At 49.9% G+C, this 24,476-nt stretch overlaps 8 protein-coding genes across 8 annotated transcripts; 5 read left to right on the top strand and 3 right to left on the bottom strand.

Annotated features, from left to right (window-relative positions):
- Nucleotides 1-1,109: 1,109 nt before the first annotated feature.
- On the top strand, nucleotides 1,110-4,101 carry M430DRAFT_130300 (hypothetical protein; the record flags this gene model as incomplete). The annotated part of the gene is made up of 7 exons (XM_024862130.1): nucleotides 1,110-1,235; nucleotides 1,307-1,444; nucleotides 1,498-1,608; nucleotides 1,660-1,806; nucleotides 1,858-2,231; nucleotides 2,288-2,582; nucleotides 2,632-4,101. 7 exons carry the CDS (start codon nucleotides 1,110-1,112, stop codon nucleotides 3,826-3,828), a joined length of 2,388 nt encoding a protein of 795 aa, XP_024724640.1. The 3' UTR covers nucleotides 3,829-4,101.
- Nucleotides 4,102-5,180: 1,079 nt separating this feature from the next.
- On the top strand, nucleotides 5,181-8,130 carry M430DRAFT_31984 (hypothetical protein). The gene is made up of 10 exons (XM_024866081.1): nucleotides 5,181-5,331; nucleotides 5,406-5,669; nucleotides 5,718-5,870; nucleotides 5,916-6,795; nucleotides 6,849-6,890; nucleotides 6,945-7,028; nucleotides 7,082-7,123; nucleotides 7,175-7,405; nucleotides 7,460-7,600; nucleotides 7,656-8,130. Exons 2-10 carry the CDS (start codon nucleotides 5,406-5,408, stop codon nucleotides 8,036-8,038), a joined length of 2,220 nt encoding a protein of 739 aa, XP_024724639.1. The 5' UTR covers nucleotides 5,181-5,331; the 3' UTR covers nucleotides 8,039-8,130.
- A 527-nt stretch (nucleotides 8,131-8,657) lies between these two features.
- On the bottom strand, nucleotides 8,658-11,542 carry M430DRAFT_23605 (hypothetical protein; the record flags this gene model as incomplete). The annotated part of the gene is made up of 5 exons (XM_024864934.1): nucleotides 8,658-9,144; nucleotides 9,193-10,420; nucleotides 10,467-11,166; nucleotides 11,225-11,462; nucleotides 11,535-11,542. 5 exons carry the CDS (start codon nucleotides 11,540-11,542, stop codon nucleotides 8,658-8,660), a joined length of 2,661 nt encoding a protein of 886 aa, XP_024724638.1.
- Nucleotides 11,543-12,481: 939 nt separating this feature from the next.
- Nucleotides 12,482-13,325, bottom strand: M430DRAFT_149933 (hypothetical protein). Its single transcript, XM_024863164.1, has 2 exons — nucleotides 13,001-13,325; nucleotides 12,482-12,941 (listed from the first exon to the last, which is right to left on the bottom strand). The coding sequence occupies exon 2, from the start codon at nucleotides 12,916-12,918 to the stop codon at nucleotides 12,493-12,495; it is 426 nt and encodes a 141-aa protein (XP_024724637.1). The 5' UTR covers nucleotides 12,919-12,941; nucleotides 13,001-13,325; the 3' UTR covers nucleotides 12,482-12,492.
- M430DRAFT_14409 (glycosyltransferase family 31 protein) lies at nucleotides 12,967-15,130 on the top strand (the record flags this gene model as incomplete). Its single annotated transcript, XM_024862866.1, has 2 exons — nucleotides 12,967-13,129; nucleotides 13,437-15,130. The coding sequence occupies 2 exons, from the start codon at nucleotides 12,967-12,969 to the stop codon at nucleotides 15,128-15,130; spliced, it is 1,857 nt and encodes a 618-aa protein (XP_024724636.1).
- A 2,070-nt stretch (nucleotides 15,131-17,200) lies between these two features.
- On the bottom strand, nucleotides 17,201-17,674 carry M430DRAFT_14408 (hypothetical protein; the record flags this gene model as incomplete). The annotated part of the gene is made up of 1 exon (XM_024862864.1): nucleotides 17,201-17,674. One exon carries the CDS (start codon nucleotides 17,672-17,674, stop codon nucleotides 17,201-17,203), a length of 474 nt encoding a protein of 157 aa, XP_024724635.1.
- A 107-nt stretch (nucleotides 17,675-17,781) lies between these two features.
- M430DRAFT_149917 (hypothetical protein) lies at nucleotides 17,782-18,305 on the top strand. The gene has a single exon (XM_024863163.1). The coding sequence runs from the start codon at nucleotides 17,889-17,891 to the stop codon at nucleotides 18,183-18,185; it is 297 nt and encodes a 98-aa protein (XP_024724634.1). The 5' UTR covers nucleotides 17,782-17,888; the 3' UTR covers nucleotides 18,186-18,305.
- A 2,511-nt stretch (nucleotides 18,306-20,816) lies between these two features.
- On the top strand, nucleotides 20,817-21,825 carry M430DRAFT_23603 (hypothetical protein; the record flags this gene model as incomplete). The annotated part of the gene is made up of 2 exons (XM_024864933.1): nucleotides 20,817-21,558; nucleotides 21,617-21,825. The coding sequence occupies 2 exons, from the start codon at nucleotides 20,817-20,819 to the stop codon at nucleotides 21,823-21,825; spliced, it is 951 nt and encodes a 316-aa protein (XP_024724633.1).
- Nucleotides 21,826-24,476: the final 2,651 nt, after the last annotated feature.

Here is a 24,476-nt window from a genome sequence, read left to right as displayed (position 1 = left end):
GCGGCTTTATAGGGAGAGTCTCGGCCTCTTTACAGACGTGACAGAGGACTCCTCTGCTGAATGATGACATTGATGAGATAGAACTGGAATCATCGAAGTTCCATCCACGGCTCTAGTAGGACTAGTCAGGACCAGACGTTGAAGCAATAATGAATTGATTTCCAGGGAGATAAAAAAAGACGTCTCAGGTCTTTTCAGTTTTTAATGGTCGTCAGTCTGCAGACTTGAGCGGCTTCGCATCTAGACCCAGACCTCCCAGCAGATGCCTCTACTAACTCCAAGCAATCTCTTATTCCATTTGTGGCATTAAATCGCGAATGAGCCCATTGTGCACCGCAGCCTTTGGTAGCAAGTCCTGGAGCAAGAAGACGAGCAACTCCTGATAGCGGTACTGTCTAAAGACAAGTATGTATCCCGCAAATTCACTGCTAGCCTCACTGGCTCATGTGAGGACAGTCTTGCCTGTATTGGGGGATTGCCAATGTGAATGAGATGAATGAAGGAGAAAGTGTCAACAGCAATATGACTGGTTGCACTGAGCTTTGATCAAAACCAGCAAAAGTTCTTCAAGCAGTCGGACCTTTTACCAGATGTTCATCATAGACGTAGTGGGTGACATGAGGCAAGAGAAGGATAACATACCTTGGCAATGAATCTGTTTGATGAATCCATGTTTGCTCCAGCCCCAAAAAAACCGCCGAGGCTGGCTAAGCGAGGGGAAGAGGCTCCAGAGTTCATATTATCATATGTGACCCCAAAGCCACAGAGATCGTTGATCTCTCTCGCAGCCCATTTCCAATCGAACTCCTAGAAGCTGAGGCGGGGGGCTGGCAGTCAGAAATCGATCGATGGGGGAGGGTTCCAGGTGTTCTGTAAAGACAGTGTGGTATCTTGATTTTCGATATAAATGTCTACCTCGTTCTCAGGAAGCAACCCTGCCGCTGTGATACTATGAGTGAGGTTGAGCTTCGGGACGATGTCGCGACTGATAGACGCGACCACATTTCTGCCCGTCTGACCGCCTTTGTTGGCCTTAATGTGGCTAGCGTGGGACAGTTGACATCGCTCGTGGCTCCTGTCTCCTGGCCGCGATATTATGATTGTACATAATGAATCTCTTCAAGAGCGTTGTGGCATCAGCCATTTCTTCAGGCATCCCGAATTTTCCCTACACCTTCGGCGATCGCCAAGACATTGAGGGGGGTATTTGGGTGCTGCAGAACGGTCAGAAGCGTGTAAGGACCACAAACCATTCCAACATCGCCGCGAAGCGGGCTGGCCAGCGTTTGCTAACTATTTGTTATAGGATGATGGATCTAACTGCAGTATATTCTCCTTTGATATCAACTCAAATAAAGGACTCTTACCTCTGGCACGAAATGCTGTCAAGAAGCTGCGGACTTTGCGGCATCCTGGCGTGATTAAGGTGCTAGACACAGTCGAGGTAGGATAGTTCGAAGCTATCATGTCCAGAAGTGCTTACGAATACGTATGCAGACAGAGACGTTTATATATATTGCTACGGAGAGGGTGGTACCATTGAGATGGCATATCAAGCGCAAAAGCATGAGTATCGAAACGTCGAAGTGGGGTCTATTTGGTGTGGCGGTAAGTCCTATCTTCTGGAGAAATCGAATAGAGGTTGATCCATTCTGTCAGCAAACAATCAAATTCATCAATGATGAAGCATCTTCTGTTCACGGCGCCCTTCGAGTCGGGTCGATTTACACCGGTGAAAGCGGTGAATGGAAAGTGGCCGGGTTTGAAGTGCTAAGCAACATGAAGGATGATGATGCCATAATATATGTAAGTCTGGAATCTCCGTGAGAAGATATTGCTTTTCTGATATTTATCTAGAATTATGGCAGCCTTGTACCTGATTCTGGACGGTACACCCCCCCTGAGCTTGCAAAATCCGGTTGGAATGAAATCAAACGCCATCCCCTAACGGCGGTCGATGCTTATAACTTTGGCACACTTATATTCGAAGTATTCAATGGTGATTTCATGGGAAGCGACCAAGCGGGGCAAACGAAGGGCATCCCTCCAAGTATGCACTCGAGTTATCGGCGACTGGTCAATAGCAACCCTAAAGCTAGACTCAGTGTGGGTAATTTTCTTGAGCAAGGACGCCGGAATGGTGGTTTTTTCGATACGCCACTGATCAAGCTCACTGAGAGTATTGATAGCCTTGGAATGAAAACGGAGGAAGAAAGAGAACAATTCCTCAAGTGTGTACCCCTATGCCACGAAATTCTACGGCAATTGATAAGCTAATCCGCCATAGCGACTTGGGTCAATTATCTGACGATTTCCCAGAGGATTACTTCAAACTGAAAATCCTCCCAGAGCTTATTAAATCGGTTGAATTCGGTGGTGGCGGACCCAAAGTATTTGAGGTCGTGATGAAAATCAGTAAAAAGCTCTCGGACGAGGAATTTGAAGCCAAGGTTACTCCTGCTGTTGTCAGGCTTTTCAGTAGCCCCGATAGAGCCATCCGGGTCTCACTTCTCGATAATCTTCCATTAATGATAGACCGCCTATCTCAGAAGACAGTCAACGACAAGATATTCCCGCAGATGGTAAGCATGAATATCGCCCACTTTATATGTCTCTAACAAGGTTCCTCAGGTCACTGGCTTTACTGATGCGGCACCTATTGTCCGAGAGCAGACTGTCAAGTCTGTCTTGACTATCATCGAAAAATTGACAGACAGGACTATCAACGGAGAGCTTCTGAAATATCTTGCCAAGACCTCAAATGATGAGCAACCTGGAATTCGTACAAATACTACCATATGCTTAGGGAAAATCTCGAAGAACCTAAGCGTGGGAACAAGATCGAAGGTCTTAATTGCAGCGTTCACTCGATCCCTCCGCGACCCTTTTGTTCATGCTAGAAACGCAGCGTTAATGGCGTTAGCAGCAACATCAGAGTCGTTCGGCGAAGAGGACTGTGCCAACCGAATATTACCATCTCTATGTCCATGCCTTATTGACAAGGAAAAGCTAGTTCGAGACCAGGCTAGTAAAACCATGGATATATATCTTCACCGCGTCCGAAAATTCTCGTCCTCTATGGCGGACACTGCGTTACCACCCCCCGCTACAGCAGATGCAACAGCAAACACCCCTCGTATGAGCACACCACAAGCGAACGAAGTCGCCTCTTGGGCCGGCTGGGCAATCTCCTCGTTCACCAATAAGGTCTCCACCGCGGCAGGTGAAATACAACCCGCCTCAAATGGTACATCCGTTCCAGCTGCACGCCCAAACTCTGCACCCACGGCGAATGATGTTCGGCGTCCAGCCGCAGGCACAGCCTCAGCCTCAGCATCCGCACTGCATCGACAAGCAGTTTCTTCGCCACCAGCGGCCTCAGCACGCACCTCCACTTCTTCAAATACAAATGACTACTTCCAAGACTCGATGACAGGAGAGGATGATATGGATGCGTGGGGACCCTTGCAAGACGACTCCTTCTTTGATGCTCCCAGTGAAGCACCTACTAAAGTAGCGTCTTCCGTAGCGCCTTCTGCAGCGAACCCATTCGGGGATGATGGCGAGCCAGATTTCGCGGGTTGGTTGGCAGCGCAGGCCGGAAAGAAACCCGGCTCGAAACCTTTGCCAAAAGGTCTTGCGAAATCAACATCGAATACCAACCGACCAGCAAGTGTTGGACGGGCGGCTACAACTGGGAGTGTGAGTGGCATCGCAGCTAAGAAAACGGCTGGTACCGTTTCGAAGCCAAAGCCGGTAACGGCTAAGAAGATTGATACTACACCTGCAGCTACCGATGATGATGATGGGTGGGGTGAAGGTTGGTAGGAATTCCTTGTGATGTTCTAGGGTAAATCGGCGTTTTGTTAAGCATAGCCATGGCGTCTATAGTTAGAGTAGATACCAGATCATTAGGTGGAGGCTTATTTGGGCGAGGGGTAACGATGAAGGGAATTCCTAATTAAGGCATAAACAAACAGAACCATCCGCATTTCCACCTTCAAGTTAAATAACCTATGCCGTATAATACATACTGCAGGACATTGGAAGGCGGCTCGACACCTTTTTGATTACACAAAAGAACACCGAGATTCTTTCGCATCATATGAGTGTCTGCGTCCCTGGATTCCACGATGTACTTGTGAATCAAGTTTGAACTTACTTAAAAGATCTATTCATCTACTCTAGTCCCTTTGGTTTACGTATTTATATTTGATCTCTAGCTTTTGCCGGTAGCTCTTTGAAGGCAGGGATTAAAAGCCCCCCTTAGCATGTTGAGGACCATGGGACAGACTTCCTGCGAGGAAAGTGACTAGCCCCAGCCGTTCTGCGACTACTTTAACTTCTTGTATATTTAAATAGGAAAGAATGCCTATTAATGCAGTATCTAAATCAATTTCCTTGAAACAAAAACCGTGCATGAGGCCAGCTGCTTCTCCTTCCTATGACGGCAATCAATCACGCAATCCATTCTTCGAAGGGCGCATATTCTCTCTGTCGGCAAGATGTATTCTTATAAGGATGTCAGGTGTCTTAACTGCTAAGAGGTGATCTCGACAACTCGAGACGTCTGGAGGATAGCCCAGTCCAAAAGACCAGACCCAAAGCTTTGTTTGTTGGCCAGTTGCTTTCTCCTATCTCAAAGAAATACGTAGATGAATGCATCTCCCCTGAACCAGCGGACAGTTCCAGAATATCTGTCTCCTTCCGTCATTAACAACTCCACTCCTTCTACACACTGGGACAAACTTTATTAATAGAGTGCACGCAGTGTCTGATAGACTGGATCTGGCGGGCCGTTATTTCTCCGGAAACACACAACCCTTACACCGCCCTCGGCTGCGCTAAACCTTAAAATATCATACGCGTCCAAAATTTCCAGCGCGGCCCTGTAGACCCATCTACCTTAGCAACAAGAACAAGAGCAGAACCACTGCCCTGTCCACGACACGAAAGTGTCCCAGGTGCCAGGAGCGTGTGCCTTTTATTCCCACCTCCTGTCTCTGGCAATTGATGGCAACTGACTCTTCTATCAAGAGAGCTGCCGTTTGTTTCTTCTTGTACCTGCTGCCTGGTCAGTCACTGAAGTACCAAAATCAATTAATCGTGTTGAGACCACACGGACACCACCTGTGCACTCAGAGGTAACCTACACAAAGAACCTTTTCTTCTCCAGTCAAACTTGATGCGCATCAACCTGCGTGGGTTTTCCACATAGCTCTACTCCAATAGTCTTGCCGAGGCAGCTTGGAGACTAAACTTATCAGATTTACAGGATGATGGCACAAGACCCAAGCCTGTCCCACCCGGGCATGGAGACTGCAGGAGAAGGTAATGATGCTTCTCCCGGGCTCTCAGACACCAGAGATCAACAGACAGATCAAGGGCTTACACTTCAACCCAAGATGCAGTCAAGTGATCCGTGGGTGTTCGACCCTTCCCAGCTTCCGAACGATGTGGATCTCGATGCCCTCTTAGGTCCTGTGCAGTACGATCTCGATATCCGAGAGAACGAGTCTCAAGAAGACGATTCATGGTTGTATGACCTATTCCAGGTTGGGGATCAGCTTCCCGAACCACAGAGTAAAAGAAGAAAACTTTCCAAAGAGCCTGCCCGAGAGTCCGTTCATGGAGCTCAACCTAGCACACTACAGGTACCAGTTGAATCAGTAAGTGCTCTATGTACATTCAGCAACATTACTAAACCATTTAAACAGTTAGAGCACTCGTCTTCAACAATTCCTGGGCCACCTAATCCGAATGGGAGCTCCATTAACCTAGATGCTATCTCTGTTCCATCTGTTGGGGATGAAGGCCAGTTAGATGAATTTGGGTTGAAGAGTTGTGAACCTGTTGGAGGAAATAGACCAGTGAGTATTATGCCCACTTGTCGTAACTTTGCTGAAGTATTTCAGGGGCAATTGCCGCCCTACAAGGGCCCTCAATCTTTGCTCACCCAGGATCTGACTCCTGCATCAACTCCTGGATCCGGTCATGAATCTGATATTGCAGCGTCCAACCAGCACCCTCAATCCCTGAAGCAACAGAGGGAGGCAGGTGCTGAGTCCCTACCGACACCCCAAACCCAAGATGGCGAGACGTATTTCTCTATGGAGAGTGGACACGCCATTGGAACAGACTCCTATGATATGGACGATGGTAGCTTGTTTGGGGACGATCCCCGAGAATGGTCAAGCAAAGAGGCTTCTCTACTGGAGGATTCGTCGTCGTCATCAGCGACAGATGCACCGTCGTCAAAGGCCTCAACCCCCCAGACTCTACAGTGGGATCCAAATATCCCCTTGAAATCTGTAGAAAGAGACTCACCTGAATCGGAGTCACGTTGCCGAAAGAAAGTTCTCAATACCACGCTCCCCAGATACATCAGTAAGAAGGCCGCCCTAGAGTTCGGCATTCAAAAAAGTTTGTTCAGTCTCGATAAGAACCAGCCCACATCCACAGCGACCCCCGCAGTAGGTTTGGGCAGTGTGAATCGAATTCGCACTAGTAACGCCGAGCACGAGCACGATCGCAATAGACAACTGCCACACCCCCTCGCCTTTTCAGATCTTGGAAGCTTACTCCCACTCTCCCTTGCTTTTTCGATTGCACAACCAGCACATCTAGCTTCCATCCTGGGAACTGTTCTTGACGCATACAACTCAGCTACTCCTTCTCACCAAGTCCCCGAGCAACTGGCTAAGCTCTTTGACTCTCTCGAAAGAAAATTCAACAACGACGAAAAGTTCAGACAATCTACTTTCACTTACTTGGCGGCAAAGATGGCATCGGCTGGTAAGTCAGGCATCCTATTCTAGAGATTCATTTGCTAATGCCGTGGCCCATAGCTAGGATGCCGGTGGCTAATATGGGACCTCTGAATCATCATGGTAGGTTGTCGACAACGCGTTTCGAACCTATCCCTTTGCTAATGTATTCAGTAGCCCCCTCAGTTTCGAGCATAGAATCTTCTTTCATCATAATCCAGGACGACGAACCGATGATAATGGCACCAACGTGGGATAGTTGTAAGTTAGCAGCATCACATGGCAAGAAGTATCACTCATTGACGAAACTCTAGTGCGCGATAATGACTTGCCCGCGAGAGCCGGGCAAAATAATGGTGAGTCGGGTCATGGAACGATTGGTATTGTTTGCTAAGACTTGTCATCAGCTGGCACGAAAAAGAAGCGCAGACGTCCAGCCCGCAAGCAGTCCCAGCAGTATCAAATCGGCGAGGATGAACATGCAGCCCACAAGACGTTCCAGCAGGATCAATTCAGCGAGGATCAACAGAATTCCCAGCGTGGTCAATTCGGCGAGGCTCAACAATATAGGTACGAGTCTTTCGATCCACGAGAAGTGGCGCTGCCTCCAGGTCTTGAGCTGTCCGAATATATGCACCGTAAGTCAACTGTATCACATCAAAAGCCCTATCATTTGCTAACCCACTATGCAGCGACGCCTGCAGGGCCTGAGAGAACCACGACTCTATCAATTAGAAGAGCTTGTGCCGGTTCAACCTCTGTCTTTGAAACCATAACTACATATATTCGAACGCAAGACAACGCTCTTGAGCTTACTGGCTTCTCGGTGAATGGTAAGTCAATACCCCTGTTACAAACATTGCTATTTGCTAAGACATCCGTTATAAGAAGACAAGAATAACTATGCGCCTTTCATGCGAGCATCGTCTTGCGTCGACCCACGCCTTTTGTCTTCGGACCTCGAGGGCATTACGGATGTTGATCAGATGAGGGAGATTGCCATCGAGAGGACGAAAGAGAAGATCGATTTGGCCCATACCATGACCCAAACCTTAGAGGACCTGACAAAGAAAGTTAGTGAGGCAGAGGCGGGGAAGCAGCTGCGTCGCATCTGGCAACTCGAGCGTGAACTTGAAGAGAAGAAGCAGGAGCTCGAGGAGACAAGGCAACGCCTGGCTTACTTCGAGAAGATTGCCACCAGCATCCCGGGAGCATCCGCACCTAGTCCAACCCCACTGGGTCGATCCGGCAGTCATAAACGTACAAGATAATGGAGGGTTACAAAGATCGGGCGTTACTGTTCGTCTGTCTCTCTATCTTGTAGATATTATGGATATGTAGATATGACGAAATGAAACGCTCTCCTCTCTCATATCTCTACATGACATCTAACTAACTAACTTAATAACTCCGACTCAAGAGCGATGCGAGCTTGGATGATGGATAGATCGATCTCTTGTAGATTGATTAATTCTCACAATGGGAAATAAATGAATGTTTTTAAATGTTTAATTTCATACTAGGTAGGTACCTAGGTAGAGAGAGGTAGGAAGGATCTGCATGTTTAGGTATTTTATTTTAGTTTGATTTTACTTTTGAGTTGATGTGATGTGCATACTCGTCGATGGAGCGCGCACCAACATCTCACATCTCGACATGGGGAACTTGATCTCAGAAATGGCATTGGCGAAGAAATCAAATCTCAGATATGCTCAACAAGCAAAGAAGGCTCAGTTCAAAATCTGCTCATCTGCTTATCTACTCATACGAACAATTTTTCATCATCGTAGACTTTCATAGCTCATGATATATGTATGTATGTACCTATGTAATGTACCTTAATGTAATGTAATACCTAAGGTACGCCATCAGCTCCAAAAACTTTCCCAATCAGCCGAATTTAAAGCCCTTGCTAGGATCCCATGTCGCCGCTGTCTGTCCCGACCAGCCTTGATTCGGATTCGGATTCGGATTCGGATTCGGATTCGGAGCCTGACCGGTGGTGTTCTGAGGAGCTCGACTGTTTGGATTATTCGGATTCGGCGCTGGGTTGGACGACGACGCGGGCGCTCCGAACTTGATGCCCATTGCTGGATCCCAGGTCGTGGGCATCATCGGGGGCGGGCTTTGCATTGGCGCCACGGGACTGCGGGTGGGGATCGGGGCGGGGATTTCTTGGTTGGCGTAAGGTCGGGGCGCTGGGCGGGTGTCGACGAGGGGTCGAGGTATGTTGTCTGCTGGGGGGGCGGGGGCGGGGGAGTAGGTTTGTTGGTGGGAGGAGGGGGCGTAGTTGTCGTTTGAGCTCTGGTACGGTTGGGCTGGTGGCGGCGCGTGGTGTCCGATGGAAAGGGAGGAGAGCGATGGGATGGAGAGATCACTGTTCGTGTTGTTAGCAACAGTCTCGGAAAATGGAAAGGGGACGTACGATTCTAATCTCGCAGCTTCCTCTTGTCTCTCGTATAGGAAGGCCTTACAGCCATCCCTGAATTTCCCCACGATCTTCGCTAAATCGTTGTAGAATTTCCTGCCTACCTCCAAATTGTTCACTATCTCCTTGTACTTGAAATACGCATTCTCTAGTCTCTGCAACGCTTGTTCTCGTTCCCTAGAGCTCGTATCCCCTTTCCTAGCTGCCACAAAGGAGGCGTTGGCTTCTTGTAATCTCGCCGTCAGACGATCCTGCTCTTCGGCCTCCGATTTCAAGGCCTCGAGATCCGAATCGTATTTCTCAAGTCTTTTCTCGAAGAAATCTTCAAAATGGGCCGGTACCATCGTCTGACTTGGGAATTCCCTCTCCAGACGAGCAGCTTCAGATAGGATGCTGTCGTTAATATCATCCTTTCTGGCCTTTTCCCTCAACGCTTCGATCTTCCTTCGCCGCCTTGATTCTAAGCGACTCACTTCCGTAACGCAGTCTCTCAACCGCGATACTTCGCCCTCCAGTTTCGGGGTAATCGTAACACGACGACTACTTGGGACGAATTCCCCGATGTCCCGGTCGGAGCCCGATAGGATGCGAAGCATGTCTTCACATTCTCGGAATTTACTGACGACGATCTCGTCACTGTTGGCGGCGCTCTTCAGATATCCGTCAATCTCATCAACCTGAGCGTATAATTTTGGGGCTGCGGATTTGGAGTCCGCTCGTGACCATCTGTCAGTCCCATACTTCGTGAGTAGGCGTTGATTCTCGGATGCCTCAGACTGTAGAAACTCCCGGCCTTCTTCGAATGTTGCCCTGTCGGAGGCTTTTAACCTTGCGGTGTCGGAAAATGATCTCTCGAGTCGTCTGAGGGCATCTGCTTGACGGATCTCTTCGGCGTGTGACGTGAGACTCGGAGGCAGTCCAAGAGGCTTCTCCAGCGCCTGCAGCGAACCAGGCAGATTGAGGGATCGAAGGGTATCGTGGATCTTGGTCGTGAGGACTTCGAGCTCATCGATGATGTTAGTATTGACAAGTCGATCGCGTCTCTCCTCGTAGATGCTGGCCGCGACGTGAACCGCGAAGGGTACCAGTTTGGCAAAAAGGGGCGGCCCAAACTCGCCGTGGTCTCCAATGAAGGCAGCCGGTTCAGCCACTTCTTTTGGCACCTTTGCAACAGCCATTTCCGCTCTCTCCAGAATCTTGAGCTCCGACTTGGGTGGGACGGGGTCTAAAATGTCAGATGGCGATCCCAGATGGCAGTTTATGGGACTTACTGAGATAAATCAAGTCATTATCCTTCTCCGCCCTTTTCAAATCTTCGGTGACCTTGTTCTTCAGCCCATTAAGGTCACCCAATACTACTCTATTGAGGTATCTTGCCTCCTTCAGAGCTTCGTTAACACAAACAATACTATCCCGTAACCTAGCAATCTCCTCTCCATACTTTCTCTTTTCCAAACAATCACAAGCCTGCCGATACTGTGCGGCAGCAACAAAGTGATGGTGCTTGGCCGTTGCATGGTGTATCCACTCCGAACTGATAGCCTCGCTCTTCACTCCCCAATTCCCAGCAGCACCGTAGAAATCCGATACCTTGGCAGCCAGCTTCGCTATTGACGCATCTTTGTAACCATCCATCACGGCTTTCTGCCAGAAGCATTCTTGCCCTTGCGCGAGCATTAATTGCACGAGAGACTCGAGAGTGGCTTCATCCATGTCTTCAGGTGGGGTTGAGCGCATTTGCGGAACAATTTCGGTTTTGATGTGGGAGAGGACCCCGGCCGCGAGGCAGAAATAGTTGCATGCAGACCTCAATCCCTCTGTTGTGCTTCGATTGGATGAGATAGCCAGCTGCGAGTATAATGCTGCGAGATTGTAGAGGACGTTGGCCAGTTCGAATTTGAGATTGTCTTGGGATATCGGCCGATCCGTATTGTAACCCAGCGCCGGATACCAAGTAAAGTCCGCACCAATCTGCCCGTGTCTATCAGCTCTGCTCAGAAAGGAACAAGGGGGGATGGGCGCAACGCACGTCTATGGGGAACTTCCCGCCCATCCAGGAGAGCTGGGCGGCATACGCAGCAATCTTCTTGATGCCACTGGTATGGGGTTCGCTGACATGCACGGCATCCCTCCGCAGGGCATCGATGACGCGGAGGTCCTGCTTGAACATGTCCGGATGCTGGTCATATTTGTTGGAGATGTACCGCTTGATGGCATCGGAGAGGGCAAGGCTGCTGGACTGGCGGAAGGGCAAGCAGAGGATATTGCTGGGAGACAACAGTTAGACGCTTCAAACACGACCGGAGACCCAAGCCGGCGGTCAGGCCGACTTCACTCACCTCGTCATGATGCGATTGACGCGCGCGACGAGCCCGCGGCTATGCCGTGAGGGTGGGCGGTGGATGTGCGACGCGCTGGAGGCCCTGTCTGGGGGGGCGATGACCTCATCCAGGGAAGGCTGGCAGCTGGGATTGGGGGAGGGGAGAGTTGGCAGGCTGGCAAGTCGCAAGGCAAGACAAGGCAAAGGCAAGGCAAGACAAGGCAAGGCAGAGGGCGGGCGTCCCGCGATTCCGCGAATGTTCTTTTGGCGCGACGTATGGGAGGGTGCAGTTCAGCAATAAAGCACGAAGAATTAAACACAGCAGTTAAGCCTACTGGGGAAATACTCTTGCCGACGGAGAGTTGTTTCGAAAGGAAAACTCTGGACGACTAAGTATAGAACCGGCTTAGGAGGGTTACTATCGAAGGATTCGGGGAATCGGGGGGCACCAACCACAGCTAAAGGACTCTGAAACGTTCCAAGGGTGATGATCCCATCTTGTGGGTTTGTGGATCTTCCCTGGACTCTTTTCGGAATAGAACTGTAGTTCTCTTGGTCTCTTCCGGAGTAGAAACTGCAAAAAGTCGTCGAGTCCAGCGAAGACGGCGGTCAGGTGACCCGTTGTCAGGTGATGCGATCGACAGCAATCCCCGTTCCCCCTGCGACGGAGTGCTCTGTCGGCGGCGTCTGAGTGGCAGGAGAGTCAAGCAGATGGGACTGATCGACAACATGGCCCCTGTCGTGTTTTTAATGAGATTATTATAATCCTCTTCTGCACTCTGCACTCCTGTGCTCCGTTACTGTAGGTACTACTACGCGTCGCGAGGGCACAGCAATGATCGATCGAGGACTATGTCGTTCGCCTCGGTGCATGGAGGAGGAGTCCGGACGAGACGCAGTTTGGGAAAAGGATCAAAGATGGGATCAAAAATATAATCAAAAATAGAATTAAAAACAGGTATGGATCTCAGTAGTTTTTATTGTGTTGACATGATTATCTGGCCCCATCTCCTCTGTATCTCTCTCTCTCTCTCCTTAACTCCCTCAGGGAAAAAAGGCAGAGCCTCCATACCACACCCAACGACGCAGTCCGTAAAACATGTCCCGTCAACGAGGAATAAATATCCTGCTTCTGCAGATGTTTTGAATATTCTCCGACGAAATAGCGCGCCGGATTCCTGCACCCCTCCCGCTGTGCCGGAGCTGATTGGCGCAGAGCCAAGAGGATTTTGGATCCTCCCATCTTCCCATCTTCCCCACCAAGGGACCCAATGCCACAACGTGCAAGGCTCGAGTATCGCAATGCCCGAAATGACGATGATCAGAGCCAGAACCAGAGACCAAGTAGGGAATAATCGGCGGGTTGCCCTGGGGCCTTGTGCTGGAAGAGGCAAGAAAATCATGGCCCCATCTGTCCTGCGCTGCGCTGAACCATTATTATTATTATGATCATGACCATGATAGGATCATCGCCGCCATCATTACCTTCCCTAGAGACTGCTGCCACCCCTGGCTCCACTATCCCCACGCCCCTCCCACGCAAGACCCTGACCCCTCCACCCGCAAACGCCCTTCTACAGCCACACCGGCCGGTTGACGAATTGGAGCTGGGAGGTGAGCCGCAGCAGCATTAAGAGACAAGGAAAGAAAGGCTGGAACGAGAGGAGGAGGAGAGGGCTGGAGGGATGAGGGATCGGGGGGGGGGGGATGGAGGAAGTGGGAAGTGGGAAGTGGGATGGATATCTTTTGCATATATGTATGAAAGGAAAAGGAAAGAAAAGGGAAAGGAGGGAGAGAGAGAGAGAGAGAGGAAGAAGAGGGAGGGATGAAGAGAAAGGGGCGACGAACGACGAGGGACGAGGGACGAGGGAGCGCACGTTGGGAACTCATTTGCCGGGACGGGCCTGATGTTGTCTTCCAGGTCGATCTTCTTTCGTTTCAACCTCCCACTTTGTTTTGAGCCTTGAGCCGCCGTCATTGTTCGATATGATGGCCGCCTCGCTCTCCCCGGGGAATAAATTCTTCAACCCCCGCAATTCCTTCACACGCGCCGTCTTCCTCACCGTCTTCTGCCTCGTCTTCTTCATCCTGACCCTACGCCCTACTACCGAGCGGGTTTACAAGTTCAAACAGCAGTTCGGGTACGAGGACCAGCAGCAGCAGCAGCAGCAGCAGCAGCCTCCAAAGGCCGCTCCCCCCGTCGAAGAAGTCGCCCCCCCTGCCCCAGTGGTGCCGGACTGCACAATCGATGCTGCACACCTACAATCATTACAGCAAAAATTCGGATTGGGCGACAAGATTGAGTATGGCCGCCGGTATATCCACTTCATTCCCCAGGACATCGAGCGCAAGTCCATAACCAAGATTGACGAGGACCTCTTCCCCGAAGATTTCGATACAATTGATCTCCAGAGCCCGCCCGCGAACATAACATGTCTGAAAGCGCTCGATGTCCCAGTACCCAAGTCCCCATACCCGGCTACCGTGGATGCCAGCGATTTCTTGTTCGGCGTCTCGACGACATACAAACGGCTCGTGGACCCGAAAACCAGCCCCATCCATGAGTGGGCGCACTGGTTGACAGATGGGAAGGGGAACTCCAATGGCGGGGGTTTGATCCTGCGTCTTGTTGATGCCTCCGATGAGCAGCTGGAGGAGACGAGAAAACGATTGGCGGCATTGGGCATGGATGTGAAGGTGTACCACTCGAACAGCTCTATCGAGATGGCACAACGATACCTCTCGCTCCTCCCAACGCTGTACAACGACGTCTCGCGCAAGAACCGCAAGTGGCTTGTGATGTGCGACGACGACACTTTCTTCCCTAGCATGCACGCCCTCATCCGCAGACTCTCCCAGTACAACCACCGATCGGATCTGTACATCGGTACCTTATCAGAGGATGTGAACAACGTTCAACGACACGGCTCCCAAGCCTTCGGGGGCGCAGGCGTCTTCTTCTCCACCCACCTCGCATCGGTCATTACAAAGCTCTACGACCAGTGCAGCACGCCCCAGAAGGTTCAGGAAGCCAACACGGGCTGGGGCCCACAGGGCGATATCCTTCTGAGAAAGTGCATCTACGAGAACACCGAGATCCGTCTTACGCTGCTCCGTGACCTGCACCAGTTGGACATCATGGGCGACCCCGCTGGTTTCTATGAAGCCGGCCTCGCGCCCCTCTCCCTGCACCACTTTAAGGGCGGCATGTGGACAGAAGCCAAGCCCTACGAGGGCGCCAAGGTGATGCACACCTGTGGCGAAGACTGCTTCCTGCAACGCTTCCTCTCCAACGATGATTTCATCATCAGCAACGGCTACAGTATCGCATATTACCCCAAGGGGATCCAATTCGACGTCAACCAGATGGAGCGCACCTTCAACCCAGCGCCGGACGACTACGGCTGGAATCTGGACTTCATGCTCGGCCCACAGCGACAGAGCCTCACGACGACGGGCCGGAAAGTGGCCTGGGAACTGCAGGAATCCACCTTGCGAGATGATGGCTCCGTCTTGCAATCCTACATCCGCAAGGCGGACGACAAGCGATGGACCGAGAATGGTCGCCCTCTCTTCGACAAGGATGGCCTGCTCGAACTCGTCTGGGTCCCCTGAGGCCTCTGCTCCAACATAACATCCTACGCATATTTCATGTCATATCACAACACCCTTCCCGGGCTCGATGCCCCGAGAAGCTGCACTCTCTTTTGTTGGATAAACTCCCTTCCTCCTCGGTATTGCATCCCCAAGTATCTCCCTCCCACGTTCGGGATCCGCTAGGGCAAGGCATGGGGTTCGCGGAAACACAAATAAACGGATCTTAGAAAGCGTATGAGCCCAAGCTCCGCATTCTAGCTGCATGAGCGATTGGCGTCTGGAATATTCCAAATTCTTTTCTTTTTTACATTCTCACATCAGGGGCGTTTGTCTTTTACCTTCTCTTCATGTACAAACACCTTTTTTCTTCAATTTACCCTTTTAGATCGTTTTCGCTTCTTCTTTTTTTCTGTAGTGTTGGATTTTACAAATAGAGGTTTTTGATGAGGAATGGCGAGAGGAGGAGAGGAGGAGAGGAGCAAGACCGAGGATTGTGGGGATGTAGGGGTATATTAGTGTTTAGTCAGATATAGGGGATAGGGATACGAATAGGGAGACGGATTGAGTAAGATAGGAGACCATTGTGTAAGGGATTGGAATGGAATGATGGAATGTATATATTAATTGTCTGCATAGACTGACTCTTTGACCACTTGTCATGCCGTTTCTCTCTCGTGATGCTGTAGTAGCAATGCCCCTAAGACTACCTACCTACTTACTAACTAACACCTACATCAAACCAGCTGTCCTCAATAACTGATATCTATCTATCTATTATCACTTTCTCATTCTTATTCCCTCCCTATATATATCATCCATCCATACATACGACATCACATCATCCTATATATACCACATATTCTCTTCCTCGCGATGTTTTATCTATCCATCACCTCCTTCCTATCTATCCTCTCTCTCACATCTTCCTTTTCTTTCCTCTTTCTTTTTTTAATAACCCATTTTCCTCTCCCCCCCCCCCCCAAAAAAATGTAAAATTCCAATCAATCCCTCACATTCCTACGTCCCATTATCTCATTTTTATTTCTATATCGAGCTTCGATCTATCTATATTTTTTTTACAAACAAAAAGAAAATTGGGTTGGGTTGGGTTGGGGGGTGGGAGGAGGGTTGATAATGAGGAGATGAATAGAATAGGTTAGGATAGGTAGGTAGGTAGATAGCTTGTGATTTGTATATATATACATAACATAACATAACATACAATCAATCAATCGAACGAACGAACGATACGCTCATACCAAACTAATCCAAACTAATCCATATCATTATGATATTTAACCAAGAAATCAGGATCTAGATAGATATCGAACGAACAAGCTCGCGAGCTTCCAAATCAAAACCAAACTCCACATACACAGCTTTATCTATGGAACGTTTCCTGCATGAATATGTATGATTGTTGAGTCTATCTATGATGGGATGGGATGGGGATGGGATGGATATATAAGGTAAGGTAGAGAGCATGGCTAGGTAAGGTACTACTTAGGTAGGTGCGGGATATGCTCCTAGATATGTAATGTAGGTATGTAATGTAAAACATGATGATGATGATGATGATGATGATGATGATGATTTTGGGAACCTGAGAGTGAGGAAATACTCTGTATTAATATAGATCGCGCTTGGGATCTAGGACAAGTTTTTGACTATGAAGAGGGAAGGATGGTGGGCCTAGATAGGGAGTGAGGTTGATGGAGAGAGATCTATCTGATTTGATGATGAGTTTGTTGTTGTGACGCGTTTGAAAATAGAATGGATAGCACCACAGTTTTCTCGTTCCTTGGTGTACCACCTGGTACTCGTTCTTGGATTGAAGGGTAGAGTAGTTTTGCTATGGTATGGCCTCATGCCAGTCTTTAGTTCAATAAGACAGTCTCCTTTCCTATAGCAGACAGATGCTACAAAGACCACCCACCCACCCACCCACTCACCAGAGACTGCAATTCCGAACCATCAACGAGCAGGACATAGACTGACCAGTCTACGCAGTTTCCCACCATCCAATATCATCGTGACCGACTGACTAGGCATCTCAAGACGTGGGATTGCTCTTCGAGGAGTCAGACCTTACACCTGCTGACACATGATATCCACAAGGTCCTCCAAAGAGTGACTGATGCCATCGAGAGCTTCCACCATCATCAGCATGGCGACCTCGACCGACGGGGCGGCTTGATCTTGACGGCGCGCATTCCGTAAGAAGGTCGCGACATCACGGTTGAAGGAGCACTGGCGAAAATAGAGCTCCGTTCGGGCTAGCTCCGTCTCAGCAAGGGAGGAGGTGGCAGTGCAGGATAGGCGCTTGTAACAGTCGCGGGATGCGACCAGGCGCTTGAGACGCTTGACGAAAGACGGGGGGACAGGTCGGCAGGTCTTTCGGAGGTTGATGCAGCGGGAGCATTTGGTAGATCCGGGGGTGACGGCACAGATTAGGTTGGGGTCATTCGAGAGCTGCTGGGAGCAGCGGAGACAACAGCGGCGCGCGTGTTCAGGGGGAGGAACGGCGGAAGGAGCCGCAGCAGTGGGCGCGTTACTACTCATCCTGGTGGTGGTGACCGATGTACGAAGTTGAGGTGATATCGCGGGGAGAAGAGAAGGTGAGGTCGAAGGCGGTTGTTGTTGCCGTTAAAAGAAAAGGGGTCAGGAGAAGCCCTTTATTTACACCAGATGACGCGCCAGAAGCGAGGACAAGGCCCGTGATATTTATTCTCGGGGGCGTAGGAGAGATATCTAGTCCGTTCTAGCTTCTCGAAGTATGTCCTCGTGTAGTTCGGTGTCCAAAAGCGTAGCAACTGACGTTTCTCTAATATCTATCCCCAATCGCTATCACGCGGATAGATTGCAGCCATGGAATATTGAGACGAGCAACCATCAAGCGTCCTGGCTCTTAGGTAGAGTATATCAAGATGCTGAGCGGCTCCAGGGCCGACATAAGCATCACTGGACGGTGCCGAGTCATCTTCGAATCTTTCTCTTGTTTTGTTTCATCGGAGTAGTGATTGACGAGACATTACCACCTCATGGGTATGTACTTTCTTTGCCTGCTCTGTAGTGAGGGAACTTTCTCTTGATGGCTAGAGCTTTGATCATCTCCGGTATCTGTCCAGAGTTCGAAATCAACGATTGCAAGCCGCGAGTAGTTGGACGCCGCGAGGTCACGAGTCCGCCATAACGTAGGCGTAGTTTGGAAGCGACGTCGAGTTGATGTAGCTTCTGCTATTTATGCCTGGAAAGGTCTCTCGGAGAAGAACCTGGTGAGAATCTGCTATTGATTAGCTGATGTTCTCAAGCAGAATATCCGAAGACTTACATGGACAGGAGGGAACACATCATTAGCGATATCAGCCCGTACGTAGGAAGAGCATGTTGAAAAGAAAAAGGATCGTTTGAATAGGGGTAGCAGGAGAGCGCCAAGAACAACTAGAAAAGAGCGAGGCACTTCTAAAGCGATCACGGAGTTCAGAAGGTGGACCTGACGTGAGGCCACGGTGGATCAAATGCGTTTCCTTACTCATCGTGAAAGGAAACGAGAAGATAAGAAAACCAGAAGAACAAAACTAAAAACTCTCCGAACTTGGCATAATCGTGGGTCTTCCGACCTCATGAGAGAGGTCGGAAGACCCACGATTACTCTTTTCTAGAAGCAGGAGGGAAAGGACTCCCAATGTGGGGATAGACCGCTGCAAAGGGACGGTGGAATCGTGAACGCAACCTGCAAACCTCGACTGCTGTCTCAACCATCATCTCAACCTCGTCATCTTCAAAACAAATCGAACAATTCCGACCCGTGTACTCACGGATCATTAGATTATAGGAAAGAATATTTGATATTGGAATAACATTGAGTGAGTGACTTGAGTCGCACCGGCCAGGATCCGTCCCTCTCCGAAGAGGTTTACCGCAAGGCGTGGACTTTGAACACCCCAAACTGATCGGGTACATTACAAGTAGCCTTCCCACAGATCCCATAAAACGCAATAGAAACCTGGAATGGATGTTTGGGTGTGCTCACATGTGCACTGGATGGAAGTTTGGTGCGAATGACTAATTCGAAGAGATCTCTCGGCCGAGCGCAGAGTCTCGGAGGGTTGGAGTGATTCTCTCTCCAGCCAGCATTTACGGCTGAACATGCAGGAGAAGAAATCTAAACATGCAGGAGAAGAAATCTAGAGAATCGTTCCAAGTTACTATCAAGTAAGAAAACGACTTGCTTAAGAAAAAATAATGCTACTGAATAGCGGTTGATGTAGTCTTGCCGGGGGGTGGGAGTGATATTGAATAGCGGTTGACGGTTGACCATAGCTTTGCCAGGGGGCGGCTGGAGATATCGCAACTGCCGGCAACATCGGAGCAGTCCTTGTCGAACCCCACACCGTCGATGATGTTATGTATGTTCATGACCTTGCAATGGGTAGCATACGCCGTCGGAAGTCCGCAACTTTTTTTCTGCTATGCGTCGGTTTTTGAGGTTGTGAGAATGCTCGGTCTGACTTCATTCTTATTGCAAATCATTCAGCCGGCGATCCGGCAGTGTGAATGCAATCTCTCGTGTCTGAGGTGAACCGAGTTTTGGAGCTCGGAATCGGAGCTTGTACATTTCCAGGTGCAGATGTCTTGACTCGTGTTTACAAGCCACAGCTGGTGGTGCCTGGTGTCAACTCTTTTCGAAGGAGCTTATTAAAGCCGGGCCCTGATAGGCATCTTTGATGTTGGGGGTCAAGGCTTACCGGGCATTCAATAGTCGAGTAAGTCTCCTTTATCAAGTACATGGCACTATTTATGCCAACGCCGGAACCCAATAGGAACACCCATAGGAGCCCGCAGAGCACTGTACCTGGAACACGGGTGAGATCTTAGACTGCCGCGGGGCACCGGGGCCACTGTAATACACTGCAAATAAACTCTTGGCTGTCACTAAATGAAGGCCCCGCCTCGTGCCGGTGTCCCCCATAGGCTCATAAACAGGGGTTGAGGGGCCTAACCGAGGGATCGACACAGAAGCTTAAATCCTTTCGGGTGCCTCCCGTAAAAGGGGCTGATGACTGCTGAAGGGTAACGGCACCGGGATATCTGGAAAACCCGGTTGATCTGCCGTTTGAACAACTTCCATCATAGAGACCACCGCACCCGGGCACCGTGGATCGTCCTGCAATGACTATGTAGAAGTTGTCAGTTTGTAAAATATCCTGCTTTTCATGCAATAATCCTGTCTCTTTGACTTAAGTCCCCGATTTGCCCCTGTCGGTGCCTGACGATCGCAATAGTGGCAACAAAGTACCGCGAGCCTTCCCCTTTTCACCCGAGACAATGCAGCTACCACGACGTCGATCAACGAAAGCCAAGCTTCTGCAGGCTAGGTATGTACGAGCAACACGAGATAAGGGACCAAGAACGTGGAGCCCGATTCCCGGCTCCCCCTTCCTCCGTCTCTTTCTCTCCTGTGTGATGCAGTGCATAACTGTCATTATTCCTGGGCCCTTCTCGAACTGTGCCGGGCTGATTATAAAATATAATCAGCTCACGACCCCGAAGTTTTCTCTTGAATCGTTTTCTCCAGTCACTCTTTTAACTTTGCGCGTATACCACTTTCGTCGATCAGACAGTCGCTCATTTGCATCGATCTCTTGAACCCTTTTTCTGTTCTTAGCAATTCACACTTCGCTTCCAACTTCCACATTTCATCATGAAGTTCCTCAGCGTCGCCGCCGTGGCTTTCAGCCTCGCCTCCCAAGTGATCGCCGCTCCCACATCTGTGATGCAGTCTCTTCCCGTTGTTGGCGATGCTGTCAACTTGGTGGACGAGGTTGGAGCCGCAGACTCGAAGCTCACTACCATCACACCGAGAGTTAGCATTCCCGTCGGGGACATCGTGACTCCAGTGACCGACCTCACGAACCCCGTCACTAGCCCTCTAGTCAAACCCGTGGAAGACACACTCGGTAGCGTTGTCAAGAAGGACACCGTCAGCGACATCGTGACTCCAGTGACCGACGCCGTGGCCCCCGTCACTAGCCCTCTGGAAGACACACTCAGTAGCGTTGTCAAGAAGTCCACCTCCCCAGTTGCCACCCTCATCGCTGCCATCAACACGCTCGTTCAGACCGTCGAGGCAGAGCTCAACACCATCAGTATGGCACTTCCCTTTCCCATATTCAACTTGAACATGTGTCTAACTGTGAATCCAGCTTCCGCCGTCGCAAAGGATGTTACAACCAGTGTTGTTCCAGTTGTTCTCACTGCTCTGACCAACATCGCCAACGCGCTTAAGACCGTCCTTGCCGACATCACCCCTGTTGTCAACGGTGTTGTTGTTCCATTGGTCGAGGGCGAAGCAGAGGGTCTTCTTAACGCTCTCCAGGATCTCTCAAACCTCATCTCCAACATCGCCTCGACTCTGGTTTACGTCCTCAAGACAGTTACTGCTGGTAAGTTCTTGCGTCCTCCCTCTATTTAACGAGTCTCTCTAATCATTCTTTCCTACAGATGCCAAGAAGCTCCTCGTCCAAGAGATTGCTGCTGTCCTGTCCCTCCTCCTGCCTATCATCAACCCACTTGCTGGTTTCGTGCTCGCAGTATTGGGACATCTCACCGGTGATATCGTCGGCCTGCTCCGTACTGCCGTTACCGACCTTGTCAACATCGTCAACGGCTTGTTGAGCCCAGTTGGTGAGGTTGTGTCGCAGCTTCTGTAAACGGCTCATTGAGTCTATCGGATTTGGAGTGGATGATGGTCTTGTTCTACTAGGATATTAGACCCCACGGAGATGATTGCGAGCGGGAAGAAGTGATGAACATAGTGTGCGAAGGATCATACGTAATTATGTAATACCTCAATATGACAGAAATGAAATCTTTCTTCGGAAAGGACTTTAAAACCATAAGACAGTTCTGAGTTGCAGAAATCCACAAACTTGTGTAGCCACAAACTGGCCTCCAAACATGACTCCCACGGCCCTTATGATAGCGATTACCCACTGGGCGTCGTCGATATATAATGGACACCGACGTGAGCCTGGAGAGCTAGATCAGACATTATCAGGACAACAATTGTCACTGGTAGCTGTAGGGCAAGCGCTCTAAACATGAGGTGCTCGACATCACTTGATGTCTAATTCAATTACAGAAGTACCGCGAACTGCCGGTAGATCCTCCACCCTGCCCCGCCAGACGCAAAGAATGGGAAAGGAAAAAAGAATCATTGCGGGGAAGAGCAAGGCCACTTCGTACTTGTGGAGATGAGGCGATGATACACAATTTCCACAGCGGCAGCCTGTGCCGTCGGAGTACAAAACACTGTAATTCTGCTCTTCGTATTGCATCAGCTTTTAGACAGTTATGCGGTAAGGTATCAGTTCTCTTCAGGTCTCTGCCCTCCTTTTGATGGCGTTGATAGATGAAGAGGTGGAGCGGATGGACACCAAGAGAGGAGAGGGGTTGACGGTTCGCTTGAGGATGCGCACCCGTGGCCTTGTCTGGACTTCGCGTCTTGACAGCGGTCATTATTGCCGTGGATCCAGACCCCAATCAGAATCAGTATGTCACCTTATCCCCTCCTTGCACATTGAAGGATGCTAATACCCCATATAGAGATGATGACGATGTGATAGGATAACAATGGGTCGGGGCCAAGCTCCCTGACTCGAATTTAAATGCCGACGCAGGATGTGCGCGTCTGCATGTGTCTCGGCCGCGACTCCAAGCTGAGTGGTGCATAACATCAGCCCTGTGAGACTGTGAGGGGATTGCTTGATGGATTGCGCAGATGTTTGTGGTGAGACTTACATGGCGGATTCCTCATGCGCCGTGTGTAGATCCTCCATTCGAGTTCGGTCTCTTCGTCAAATCGAATCGGGCTACGGACGCGATGTCGCTGCGTACGTATTTCGCTACAATCTTTTGAATTGAGGACTTTGACTGATTATCATAGCTATAGGTGGGTTAAGATGCCAGTGAAATAGGGGACCAACCCTTATTATATATACTCCGTACAGTCTTCATAAGCTGTACGCGTAGGCATCCCCACCCCTGCCCACCTCCACATCCCCATACAAAAGAGGCTAGTTCCACAGCCAAGGCAAATATAAAAATGATGGAGTTGGGAATGCGATGATCTGTCCTCTACCTACCGCAGGCCATCAAAACCTTGGCTTCTAGTTTACCAAACGCAACGCCTCACGGTTCGAATGTACGCCAGAACTGTCCCGTTGACAATACGAACACATCGTCAACGATGGTCCTAGAGGCCTCCTTCAAAGCATACTGGCGAAGACGAAAGGAAGTCTCGAGGAGAATTGGTAGCGACAATAGTGACAGAGCTGAAGGACTGAATAATCAACTATTCCTCTTGGGATCTCCATCTACAGGGATCGTAGACCTGGAATCATTGGCAATAACTCGATAATTTGCGTGTGGCTACATGGACAGCGGATGGGACTATGGGAGCAATGGGATTGCAAGGTCGATGACGTGCTCGCCGAGCAATATGAGCACCAGATCTTCACGAGATGTAGGATGTGGAGAGATGTGACTGATGCTAACAGATGGGCCAGACGCACGAGACTTGATTGAACCTTTGACGATATTGAGGCATCCCACTGTATGGAGTCAATTAATGCCTCCAGCAGATGCCGGGAAAGTGACTCGGCATCTCTGCCCTTAGCAAAGTTATGGTCTGGCTACGTGGAACAATCCAAACGCCGCAAAACAGTGTCATATTCGGACAAGTGTTCGTTATTTCGCTGCTGGCAGGTGGTGACAGGATGCTCCAGGTTGCTGATGACTCGTGCCGGATTTTCTGAACGACCTCGAGTTTCTTTCTAGCCCGGCGTCATCGAGGTCTGCTTCGTTGCCTGAACTTAGATCAGGTACTGGAAGAGGATCAGCCATGGAGATTTCCCATACAGCTACCACGTGTTAGTTAATACTTCGAAAACATGGATTCTGGAGACCGTGCTGAGACGCCCAGAAATCGACCTGTTCTTCTCGCGCTCCAAATATCAGTCTCCATATCTCCTCGGGATAATATGTCTTGTGGGCTTATATCTCGAGATCTTGAAGGGCAATGCTTGATAGGCTTCTGCGGAATCCTCAAGCATTGGATTGAATGCTTCATAGAGATGTTGTCAACTCAGCTCGGGCCAAGCAAAGTACCTTAGCTAAAGTCAGCTCGTTACCCCGCCTCACGTGACCATATCAAGCTGTGCCCTTCGTCCTTAAACACGACAGATGATCTCCCCATGAAGAATCGTGAACCAGCTATCCTCATTCCTCCCCCATTCTCTCCAACCCTCTGCTATCCTCTCTAAATCCTCCCGTGTACAGAACCCTCCCTCGACCGCATGAT

Source organism: Amorphotheca resinae, assembly GCF_003019875.1.
Source record: "Amorphotheca resinae ATCC 22711 unplaced genomic scaffold M430scaffold_1, whole genome shotgun sequence".
Classification (NCBI taxonomy): domain Eukaryota; kingdom Fungi; phylum Ascomycota; class Leotiomycetes; order Helotiales; family Amorphothecaceae; genus Amorphotheca; species Amorphotheca resinae.
Note: the sequence above shows the minus strand (reverse complement) of the source record. Positions and strands in the feature narration are given on the sequence as shown.